The following is a 12,667-nucleotide window of genomic DNA, read 5'->3' on the forward strand; positions in this document are numbered from 1 at the left end:
ATATATATATATATATATATATATATATATATATATATATATATATATATATATATATATATATATATATATATATATATATATATATATATATATATATATATATATATATATATAGAGAGAGAGAGAGAGAGAGAGAGAGAGAGAGTGAGAGAGAGAGAGCTAGTGGTCAGTGAAGATCGAGTCAGAGTGAATTGTACTACTAAGGAAGAATATTAACCTACAGAAGCTGTGCAAGGTGTTTACATATCTCCCTCCCACGGAGTCTCCTGACGACGACACGGAACCCAAGTAATACGTCCGGGATAACAATAATAATAATAATAATAATAATAATAATAATAATAATAATAATAATAATAATAATAATAATAATAATAATAATAATAATTAAATAAACAAATAAATATATCTCATTGATTTTTTAACAAAATTAGTTTATAAAGGGTTTTTCTTACATAGTGACCTCTAATTTTACAATTCACGTCTTTCACGAGATTGTGCATGCAAATTTTGCAGTATGCAAAAACTATAGACTTTACCGGTGAAAAAGAGTGATTGTTATCAGGCTCAAAATCAAACATATGATAGTCAAAAGATGTAAAAACAGATCTCCCAATCCCTTTTAAAACAGAATATGCCACCACTAAAGGGAATCTTTGAATGCGAGGTAAATCTTCGCTGTAGGTGTTCAACATTTTCTGAAAAATGTTTTCAGTGCATAAGCAAATTTTCACAACACTTTTAGATGGTTTTACTAGTCCACCCTTGTCCTTCGTCAATATTAAGCTGAGCGATACATCAGATTCTTCTACTTCAGTTGTTAATGCAGACAAACAACCTGTGCACGAGAGAGTTCTCTTTACCATCTTAACAACATGCCCAGCTATATATCCAACAACAGCTTCCTTACAGGCGGACACACACTATGCGATGCGGCCTGTCCGGCGGCCGAAAGTGGGCGGAGACGACGACCGGATGAAGCATACACACTGTGGGGCGGCCTCACGGAATACCGGGCGGCGGCCGTCACTCTGAGCTCCACCGCCGCAGCGACAACAACACAATTTATGTTTTATGTCCACAAACATGGATGGCCCTTGTACAGATCAATAAAACAGATCCAAAAGTCTTTATTTATCCAGACATCAGACATCGTGGAGCGCAAATAATGTGTACAACACGGCTGTCAGCGTCGCTCTGAGATAATTCCCGCCTCAAGGCCACGCCGCAAAGTCATACACATTGAGGCCGCGGGCCGCGTCGGACGGAATTTCAAACATAAACAGGCCATCGGGCCGCTTCGTGAGGCCGCGCCGCACAAATTACACCCATACACCTGTAGTCTTTGGTACACACTGCCTTAAGGCCTCTAGCTCCGCCCACTTTTCGGCCGCCGGACAGGTCGCATCGCATAGTGTGTGTCCGCCTTTATATCCAGATAGTATTGTGGAATTTGAACAGTTTGCATAGTCATGATCTTCAATAGGGATTAAGCCATACCTTTTAGCCACCATTATGTTTTCAGCACTGTCTTCAACAGTACTACTTTTCATGCTGCTACTTGTTTCATAAGTAAGCACCTTGGTCATATCTTTTATGGTCACATTCCCGTTGGAACCTTTTTCTTCATGCCTCAAAAAGAGTTTTTTTTTTATAAGAGGACATAAACTGTGAGGCTGAAGGGTTATTTCTAAATCCATCAGATCCTCGAATGGCACAAAGAATAATTCTAAATGATCTTGTGATAATTTATGAGTCAAGAGGTAGTCCATGCAGCTGTTTGGTTTCACACACGTATTTCTTATAAAGTGCCTTTACACTTATAATTGCAGCCGTAAATCCTATGAATGGTGTCTTCTTTGGAGTTTTACACATTGTAATTCTTGAGCTATCCTTTATAGATGCAAAGTATGAATAAGCTTTATCCAAGGATGGCATTGTTGTTTCTTGTTTTGGGCTTCAGCGCGCCTTTCATGCCTTCTGCGGGGGTTTTCGTGGTGCAGTGGTTAGCACACTCGACTCACAACCGAGAGAGCCCGGGTTCGATTCCCGGGCTAAGTGGAAAAAATTGGGCGGCTTTTCCGATACCCTACGCCCCTGTCCACTCAGCAGTAAATGGGTACCAGGTATTAATCGGGGGTTGTGTCCCGTCTCCTGGGATCTGTTCCCTTCTCCTATAGAGGTTTTGCAGTGACGTCACGAAATAACGTCGTCTGCACCTTGTGCGTCGTCTGCAAACCCGCTGGTGGTCACCTCCCCAGCACAGTGGAACGCCAGCACTCCTCGGGCGAGCAGCTGGGGGGTCCTTCTGCGGCGGCGTGGTTGACCCGCCTGGTTATCCTCGCTTAGGGCCCCACCGCGGCAGTCAAGTCGACCGGTCGGCTGCTCGCCCGTGCACCGCTACGGGTGTCTGCTGGGCGCCTGCCCAGAGAGCCCGTGCCTCCGTCGCTGCTCGCCGGCTGTTACCCGTGGCTGTGGCGGCGGCGGAAGCGTCCCGCAACGAGCTTGCATTGCTCGCCCGCACGAGCGGGCTGCTCCTGAGCGCATGCTCGAAGGGCCCGTTCCTCCGTCGCTGCTCGCCGGCTTCTACCCGTGGCTGTGGCGGCGGCGGAGGGGTCCCCACACCCGCCGCACGCCAGCGGCGGGTTCCCCTCTGCGACGGGCCGTCTACGGACAAAGGCCCGTTCCCCCTTTTTAGGGGGTAAATCCTAGAAAAAAAGAAAAAAACCCTCCCCAGCAGAGTGAGCAGACGGGCCACGTGTGCCCCATCCCCATGTCGATCACTACCCGCGGGCAAATGGCAGGACTTTCAGCATCATTTGTGTTCAGTTACGCGAGATCGCATTCACTTGAGAATGCTGCGAAGCTAAGATACATCGAAAAAATCAGTGCTTTTGAAGGTATAGCTGTCTGGTTGACTGGTTGCCTGGTGGGTTGACTGGTTGCCTGGTGGGTTGATTGGCTGGCTGATTGGTAAACTGACTGTCTGTCTAACTGACCGACTGGATGGCTGACTGGTTGACCGACTGGGTGGTTGACTGGCTGGTTGATTGGTTGGCTGGCTGGCTGGTTGACTGGCTGTCCCTCTGCCTGACCGACCTCCTGTTGCTGACCAGTGATGCCCAGGTAGGCAGCATGCACAGGCAGGCAAACAAGTGAGGGCAAGTGACGACAGGTGAGGGCAGGTGACGGCAAGTCACCTTACACTACGCACTCTCCCTTCGTACACTTATTTACTCCACCCAGCACTGAGCTCTGTCCCTCTGTGCATTTTGCCTCCACTTAATTTCCTTCCCTATTTTCTTCCTCTGCTTGAGCGCCGCCATGCGTGTTTACCTCCGCCAGCTCATGTAAATCCCGTTCCAGAGTAATCCCCCGCCACACAATAAGTTAGGGGACCCGGGGCAATACCTAAATGAATGTTATCTCGTAATAATCTGTCAGTCTTGCCTGTAATATTTACCTCTGACAAAATTAGCACTGCAGAGTCGAGACGAAGCAGACGGCCGCCAGTTTTCCCTCCTCACAGCTGATATATCCACTTACCCCCGCTCTTCTGGATTCGCTGGAAATCTATAAAATGACACAGCATCTCTCCCGTGTCGGTTAGAACATCCAACCGCACAGCATACGTATCCCATGACGAACACACAGAACACTTGTGCAGCCGCCACCAAGGTTTGCTTTGATAAGTGACCACCAAGATGGCCGTACAGACCCGCGCTACCCCCGCATCCCTACTGATGACGTCAGCTGCAAAACCTCTATAATTCCTTCCCCTCCTGTCTCTCTCCAGCATATGACCACAGATGTTGCGCCGACTAAACGAAACTCTCCAACTTTTTTTCATAACTCCGGCGAATTTGTTCCGTGAATTTAGAACATCAATATGATGAGCTATGTACAAAAAGTCAGCAGTTCCTTGACAATCATTAAACTGTGGGAGATGTAACGTATACTTGCAAAATAGTAATGCATCTGCCACGCCTTTGCTCAGTATTTGTGCAGCAAGATTAACTTTCATCTTCTGATTATGAAAATAAACTGTAATTATTTTGTGCTCATGATATGCAGCAATGTCTTGTGAACACGATGGTCTGCTCGGTTTTCCTAAATATTATCTGGTATCTTGATAATAGCAGACATAACTGTGTGATGTTAAATTTCTCTCTGTCTCGCCATCCGTCACCCTAAGATGGTCGCCAGTTGCTTCTAAATCCAGGCTCTGGGAACCCTCTATGTATAATAACTCTGTGGGGCTACTCCATGTATTATTCCTACAAGGTTTGAGCTGAGCACCGTTGGGCAAGCGAATGTGTTTGGCCGCCAATTCTGTTTACCTTTCCGTCGCGTCGAGTGAGGTCCACGCAAGTTTATTGTGTTGAGCGAGGCAACAGCATGACAAAGAAGGACAGTGAGTGTGTGGAGCGAGTGAGGAAGTACCTAGAGCAGCAGAATAGGCCGTACAGCGTCAATGACATCTTTCTGAACCTGCACAAGGAGCTGGGGAAGACGGCCGTACAGAAAGCCTTGGACCAGCTGACGGCCGTAAGTAATGCCTTGAATGGGGTATATTCAGAGTTCCCAGCCAGCGGGTGTCACCACCGTGTTATACACCTGAAAGGTGCCCTGCTCATTATTATCCAGATCCTGATCCAGATTACGTCTTTGGGCCCGCGAAACGAACTATTCTCTAAACTATCGTAAATTACGTGTGTTTCTCTGTGACGTGTAACAATTACACTTCAATACAATAAGTACCGTAACACTTGTTAATAAATATGCAGTTGATCAGATAATTCTGGAGAATCACTCCGCGCCTCCAAAATACGATATTACCCCTCCATATTATCGTTAAGGGATTAAATACATGTCCCTTAACCATAATATGAAGGTGGAAGTACTTAAAAGTAAAGAAAAAGGCCGAATTAATTCCCTTCCCCCAATGATCTTGGGGGTCCTGCAGGAAGTCGGGTTGTTTGGGATGGAGAGTATATTTAAACTATTTCAACCAAACTTTACGACCTGCTAACGGGGGGAGGGGGCTTTGCCCCTCTTGACCCCCCTGCTAACCAAGGAGGGCTTACTGGACGGAATGTCTACCACGTCCGTCCACCATTTCTTCTCTTCAAATACTGATGAATGGTGACCCGTGCTGAGGTAAGCCAAGAAACAACTGACCGCGACGCCCGTTGTACTTGTTGCACATATGAAACCAACATAAAAGCCTCTCAAACCAGCTACTTGAACTCCGGAATCTCTTACATTTAATACTCGATTTTCCTTAAACACTCGATCCCTTAGCAAGAGAGAAGTTTTGTGCGCAGTCATTGGTGGCTTTAATTACAAAATATATATTTTCGCTGTTAGTACACCATAGAAACGCTTCATTTCAGGTAGACAGCATCATTGCAATAGCTGCTTTTACCGTTTACCGTTTACTGTGATGAGGTTTCAGGCCCTGCTCCGCCGCTGATGCAGCGCTCTACGAGGGCCGTCAACAATTTCAACGTTAGCCTCAATAATAGTCTTCGATGCACTTATTCTCAAACATCGTAGTGAGTGAGTGAGTCTTAATTTCTTTCACGAATAATATCACATATAACAATTAGTTCAGTGTTCATGTCTGCTATTTTCATTATAGTATCACAATTAAATATTCAACAATTATTTCCAGCACACTGAACCTTCATCACACACAATTTATCTTTGAGTACAGACACTGATTAATAGCCATGATCGGTCATGTTACGAATTCTCTCAATTTCAGTCTGGAGAACTACAAAACACTGGTCATTTGCTGAGTGGTTGATTTCAGGCTTCTTGTATCTCACACAGTTTATGTATTTCTTCTCAGCCATGGTGCACTCCTGTGATTTATGATTGCCAGAGCATTTGAAACAATTTGGGGCATCTCCATTGGTCTTGGCAGTACAGTTCGCCTCAAGGTGGCCATGTCTCTATGATAGCATATAATTGCATGGTATCTGTCTCTCACTGTGTATATTCCCCATTCTAATTTTAGCTTGTCGGGATTCTTGTGAATCAGTTCTCTTGCAGTTGGGTCACACCTCAAAATGTAGTGCACCGTGCTGCCAGCTGCAGGCTTGCTAAAAACCAGCTCAATCTTATCCTCAACACCAATGGTGTGTAAGAACTCATTGCAGTCTAAGATGGTCTCCTTTATTTTTTTCTTGGTCTCCTCTTTATGCACATTGCATATCATGATCTTTGGTTTCATCTTTCCAACACTCTTGGTATTAATTTGTTCAACAGACTCCAGTTTTTGAGCAGCCTCATCCCTTGTGTTCTCATTATCAAAGTTCATGATAATATTACCTCTATTCGTAAATCTTGAATCAGTTATTTGAATACCATTCAATGCCTGGGAGACTTCATCCTTCATGTCTGTTGCCTTCTTTTCCTGTGTAGAAGATTTTACAACTAAGAGATGTTTCTTGACCTTCTTGCCTCTCTTTGCCACCTCAGCCCAGCTAGATTCAGCATGCTCAGCAAGTTTAAGGGTGTCAGCAACTGATCCCAGCTCCTCCTGCACCTTCATAGCCCTTGATTCAACTTCATCCTTAACCACAGATATTTCCTTAGATAATTCTTGCTTGAATTCATCCATCTTTTCCACAATTTTGGTAGCCAGAGATGCTTTATGGAGGCATGGGTTGCACATCCAATTAATTTTAGGTATATTCTCCTGCTTAATTCCAGACAAATGAGCACACTTCACATGACACCATTTAGGGCACAAACAGCATCCAATCCATTTCTCGCCTGTGAAATCCCTACAAACGTAACACAAATCCAACGGGGCCTTGGCTTTGCTAGCCATGTCGACACAGCACTTTCCACACGGAGCAAGACGCGACACATCCGATCACGGCCACGACTACTCACTCACCCCACAATTTCCCTGGTCTTCATAGCCCTCCATGCTACCAGGTGTTTTAATTTTGTTGAAGGGGAGAGGAATATTATCTGTTATTCCTTATCATCACTTGTAGATGCACTATATATTTGATGCGCTTGTAAAACTAGAGCAACACAACAGTATGTGATAGCTTGGAAAGGCTAGTAATGCCGTGTGAGCAATATTGGAGGCGTAGTGATTCTCCACATTTACCGTTAATCATTCTCGTTGTTTTATTTATTGGCATGTAAGCCCTGCAAAATCAAGCAGAGTTGGAATTAAAAAAAAAAATTACAATAATTGCTGAGTACCTGCTTAGGGTGTATCAGTCTCGCCTTTGATGAAATTAATCAAGAAACATTTTAAAGTGTCGGTAAATACGGAGATTCACTATGCGCCTCCAATATTGCCCCCACAAGAATAATAACCTTTCCAATGTCTTTGTATCTGGATCTGGGTCTTAATGCGCAGGGCACCTGTACAGGTGCATAACACGCATATTTGTGTTGGCTGTTGGGGGGACAGGGGAGCCGAGTGTGCAGGGAAGGGAAGTGAATCAAGTGTAATTGTTAGTGTTGGTGTGTTGTGGTGACAAGTGAGTGTGAATTTGTTTTCTGAATGAGTCTATTGTACCGCAGTCTAAAATCTGTTGAGGGAGGCTGTTCCAGTCATGTATGGTGCGTGGAAAGTATGAGTGCTTGTATGCATCAGTGTTAGTGTGATATGTTTGGTATTTATGGATGTGTGTGTTACGAGTACGTTGACGGTTTGCGTTGTGTAAGTATGTGTGTGGATCAATGTCAATGTGAGTGTTTGTGATCTTGTACATAAGTGTAAGTCTGTGTGCTTGTCTGCATATGTGAAGAGGTTCCATGTTTATCTGTTGTTTGATCCGTGTTGTGATTCTAGGTGTTTGAGTGTAATTGTTTGTAATGAACCTAGCCACCTTGGTGTTGATTTGTTCTAACCTATCAATGTTTCTGTGTGTGTAAGGATCCCACACCATGGAGCAGTATTCCAGTGTTGGTCTCACAAGTGTGTTATAAGCTATGTGTTTAATGTCAGGTGTGCAGGTATGTAAATTCCTCCTCAGGAACCCCAGTGTTCTGTTGGCTGTGGCACTGATATGGTCTATGTGAGTGTTGAATTTCAAGTTAGTTGAGAGATGGATACCAAGGTACTTGTGTGTGTGAACTGATTCTAAATCTGAATTATGGAGAGTGTAAGTGTGATGGATGGGGTTATGCGCTCTGGTGAATCTTAATAATTTGCATTTATCTGGTCGGAAGTGCATTTGCCAGGTGCGCTCCCACCGCTCGAGGGCGTCCAAGTTGTTTTGTAGTAGTCTGCAGTCGTCAGTATTCTTTACTGCTCTAAACAATAAACTATTGTCGGCAAATAGTCTAGTGGAAGAGTTAGGTGTTGGCAGTGGAAGATCGTTAATGTACAGGAGGAAAAGAGGGACCTAGAACGGTGCCTTGTGGGACACCTGAAGAAACAGGGACAGTGTCAGATGAAGATCTATCAAGAAGAACACGTTGAGCCCTGTTAGTAAGAAATGCAGTGATCCAGTGAAGAATAGGCCCTGAAATACTGTAGTATTTCAATTTTAATGTCAGTCTTTTGTGCGGGACTTTGTTGAAGGCTTTGGCAAAATCTAAAACAATAGTGTCAACGTGTTTAATGTAACATCGGTCAAGTAGTCTTGTAATGTCGTGAAATGTAGTAATGAGTTTCGATTCACATGAGTGTTTAGGTCGAAAGCCGTGTTGTGAATCATTAAGGATGTTGTTTGCGTCAAGATGATTCATTATGTGTTTGAAAATTTTGCATTGAATCATTGTTAGTGAGATGGGGCAATAATTTGTTGGGTCAGTCCAGTCACCTGTCTTAACCCTCTCGCACACAGTAAGTTTCCAGTAAGTTTCTCTTCCACTCACCATGCATCTCTCAGGCCCAACCAGCCTTTCTTTGCCGCCCCGAAACTCTATATTCCAGTACGTATTTTACCATCACAGATATATCATACCCCAATAAATTTGGTATCAATGGCTTCATAAAGACTTATACTAGAACATGCGCAAATAAAAATAGAGGAAAAATATATATAAACAATAGAAACTCGTTTCAAGTCTCTGTATAGAGTATTGTAGACAATAAATCCTAAGTACCAACTCTTCCCCACTTGCTATCTTGAAATTTTGTGGGCCAACTTTTTTAGCCGAATATATGTTTCGAAGCGGAATTTAGTGAGGATTCTTATGGTATCCTCAAAATCTTCATACGCCTATTAGTTCCTGAGTTACACCAAGAAAACTGTATTTTTTCCTCTCCCGTCAGAGAAGGCTAACAACTAAAAATCGCTCCACGCTCCTCATTTATGTTCCTTAGAAAGGTTGCCATATGTTACCATTAAGAAACTTATCCCAACAAATGACACTCCAAATTTGACGCACTTGCACCGAAAACTTAATTTTTAATCAATTTTTAAATTTTTATGACGCATTTCGCGTCATCGTGCGCCAGGACCTTTTACCTTTGATGATGCGAAACGCGTCATCGTGCGCGAGAGGGTTAAATAAAGGATTAATGTTTGCCAAAAGCCAGTCAGAGGGTAATGAGGTGGATGATAGTGATTGGGTGAATATGCCCTGAATGATGGGGGCAAAGGATTTAAGGATGAAGGTGAGAATATTGTCGGGGCCAGTGGATTTGGTTGTGTTGAGTCCTTCCAGTAATTTCTGTATTCCGTTAGTTGCAATGTCAAGGGGGGCTATCGGGGGGAAGGGGCTGTGTGGCATGTTTGGTGCCAGGTTGTGTTCTTGTGTATATACAGATTGGAACTGTGTGTTGAGTATTTGAGCTTTGTGTTGTGGGCTGGTTACTAATGTGTTAGGTTAGTGTTGTCTTTAAGTGATGTAATCGTGTTAGTGTCATGTTTGCGCGTCTTAAAGAATTTGAAAAAGTTCCTTTTGTTATTTCTTACGTTGCCTGCGAGGTAAGTTGCTATATGGTTGTGTTCCGCTACGTTTATGTTTTTGGCAAATGTCTTTTGGTGTTTTTTGTTGGCGGTCCAATTATCTATTGTGTTGTATGTCTGTAGAGTCTTTGTTTCTTGCGATGTTGTCTGCGTAGATCCCTGGAAAACCAGGGAAGTGTGTACCTACTAGAAAGTGTTTTTTGTGGTATGTGTCTGTTCATTGAGGCATGTATGGTGTGTTTCAGGTTATTCCAGTTGGTGGAAGGAAGTCTTGTGTGTGGGTCTGTTGCAAAAAAGTCAGTGCTGAAGGCAGTTAGGTCTTGTTTGATCATGTCTAAGTCAGCCCTTGAAAAAAGGGTAATCTGTCTGGGTCTCTGTTTATGTCTAATCGGTCGGAGGTCAGTGTCAACGATGAGTATGTCATGGTCACTAAGTCCTGGAACAACCTGAGTGTTTGTTATGTTGAGAATGTTGTTGGTGAGAAAAAGGTCAAGTGTGTGTGCTATGGTCAAAGGGCCACCGTGGCCAGCGAGGCGTGTTACAGTATGTGTTCGTGTTGGCTGGAGTACTGTTTGTGAGAGTGAAAATGTATTTATGATGTCAGTGAATGTGTCGTGTACAGTACCCTCTCGAGTTTCGCGCTTGCTTCATTCCGAAGGTATTGCGCTAAACTCGAGGATCGTGAAACTCGAGGTAATGAAGTCCATGTAAAAGCACTTATTGGCTCCGACCTGTGGAAAATAATTACTTTTTCCGACTTTACTCCCTTGTTATCACAATTTTTTTTTCGACTTTACTCTCTTGTTATCTCATAATGCGTACCTTGTTAATAAGCAGAAAATAGGAAGTAAGAACAGTTCGTTTTTAAGCCACAGTTGAAGGCGGCTGCCTTACAATTGTCTGGCAGTTCTGAATACACGCTTGGGATCCACGTGGTGTCATTTGCTAAAGTAAGGGCGGTCACTCGAGGTCACCCGTGGGACAGTTGGACAAACCTATATTTTTCTGATAGTTTTCTGTGTGTTATGAAATAATCTGCTAACTCTTTCTGTTAAAAATCATGAGATCACTAATATCATGATTGACTTTTCAATGCCTACTGAACGTAAACCGCTGCCGCTGCTGCAAAATAGCTGGCTCGCAGAGAGGCTCACAAAGATCACAAGTGGACAGACTAGATTCTAGACGGTTAATTGCGATTTGGGGAATCGCGATCTCCTCTGGGGAATGTGTTAGGAATTAGGTCAGTTAACCAGGGGATTGACAAATTAACTATTTTCCTTATGGAACTAGTCTCGGGCCAAGAGTTCAAGCCAACTAAGAGTATCGTCTGAGCTCAAATAAGCGTTGGATGGTACTTACATACTTCGCTCATCGGCTCCCAGACCGAGACAGTATCACCGTAGTCACTGCCTGAAGACTAAACACATTTACCATGAAAGGAATAACAATAGTTCAGTGTTTCCTTTCATGAAATAATAAATAATTGCCCTTGCGGAATTATTAAAGAACAAGGATAATTTAACCGATCGAAAGCCACGCCATCTGGCGAGGGAAATTCAAAATATCCCTTCAGACCCACGTAGTTGGCTTTCGGAACACTACATCATCTGCTCTCAAGCAATCAACACCTCAGCGCTTTCGCCCCACATTAACTCACGGCAGTGCTGATTTATACTTAGTCTCGAGGACAACAGGACTCCTCTAGGACGTACTTCAAGAGACCACTATCTTTTGAAACCCTTAGAAAGATAAGTGCCTCCTACAGTGATTACCAGAGTACCAGAGCCTTCAAACTAATGCTAATTATGAACTTTACATTTCTGCCCGAAATCGTGCCAAATCTATTCTCCGACTAACCAAAAATTCTTTCATTAATAGAAAATGTCAAAACCTTGCTTTCTCTAACTCTTCCCGTGACTTCTGGCATCTAGCCAAAAACATCTCCTCCAACTTCACTTCTTCATCTTTCCCTCCACTCCTCAGTCCTGACGGCAACACTGCCGTCTCATCTATCTCTAAGGCTGAACTCTTCTCCCAAACTTTTTCTAAAAACTCCACTCTGGACGATTCTGGGCATATTCCTCCTACTCATCCCCCCTCTGACTCCTTTATGCCTGTTATGAAGATTCTTCAATATGATGTTTTCTATGCCCTCTCTGGCCTCAATCCTCAGAAGGCTTATGGACCTGATGGAGTGCCTCCTATTGTCCTTAAAAACTGTGCCTCCGTGCTGTCACCCTGCCTGGTCAAACTCTTTCGCCTCTGCCTGTCAACATCTACCTTTCCTTCTTGCTGGAAGTATGCCTTCATACAGCCTGTGCCTAAGAAGGGTGACCGCTCCAATCCCTCAAACTACCGCCCTACAGCTTTACTTTCTTGTCTATCTAAAGCTTTTGAATCAATCCTTAACCAGAAGATTCAAAAGCACCTTTCCACTTCTGACCTTCTATCTGATCGCCAGTATGGGTTCCGCAAGGGGCGTTCTACTGGTGATCTCCTAGCCTTCTTAACTGACTCTTGGTCATCCTCTCTTAGCCGTTTCGGTGAAACTTTTGCTATTGCGCTGGACATATCAAAAGCTTTTGATAGGGTCTGGCACAAATCTTTGCTTTCTAAACTACCCTCCTACGGTTTCTATCCTTCTCTCTGTACCTTTATCTCCAGTTTCCTTTCTGACCGTTCTATTTCTGCCGTGGTAGACGGTCACTGTTCTTCCCCTAAATCTATTAACAGTGGTGTCCCACAGGGTTCTGTCCTAT

General features: G+C 43.7%; 1 protein-coding gene across 1 annotated transcript in view; it reads left to right on the top strand.

The window, feature by feature from the left end:
- Positions 1-4,273: 4,273 nt before the first annotated feature.
- LOC126995907 (homologous-pairing protein 2 homolog) overlaps positions 4,274-12,667 on the top strand; it is a 36,647-nt gene continuing 28,253 nt past the window's right edge. The window contains exon 1 of the mRNA XM_050855801.1: positions 4,274-4,551. Within this exon, the coding sequence (XP_050711758.1) occupies positions 4,402-4,551 (150 nt within the window). The 5' untranslated portion in view covers positions 4,274-4,401. The remainder of the gene's footprint in view (positions 4,552-12,667) is intronic.

This window comes from Eriocheir sinensis, chromosome 9, assembly GCF_024679095.1.
Source record: "Eriocheir sinensis breed Jianghai 21 chromosome 9, ASM2467909v1, whole genome shotgun sequence".
In the NCBI taxonomy this organism is placed as follows: Eukaryota; Metazoa; Arthropoda; class Malacostraca; order Decapoda; family Varunidae; genus Eriocheir; species Eriocheir sinensis.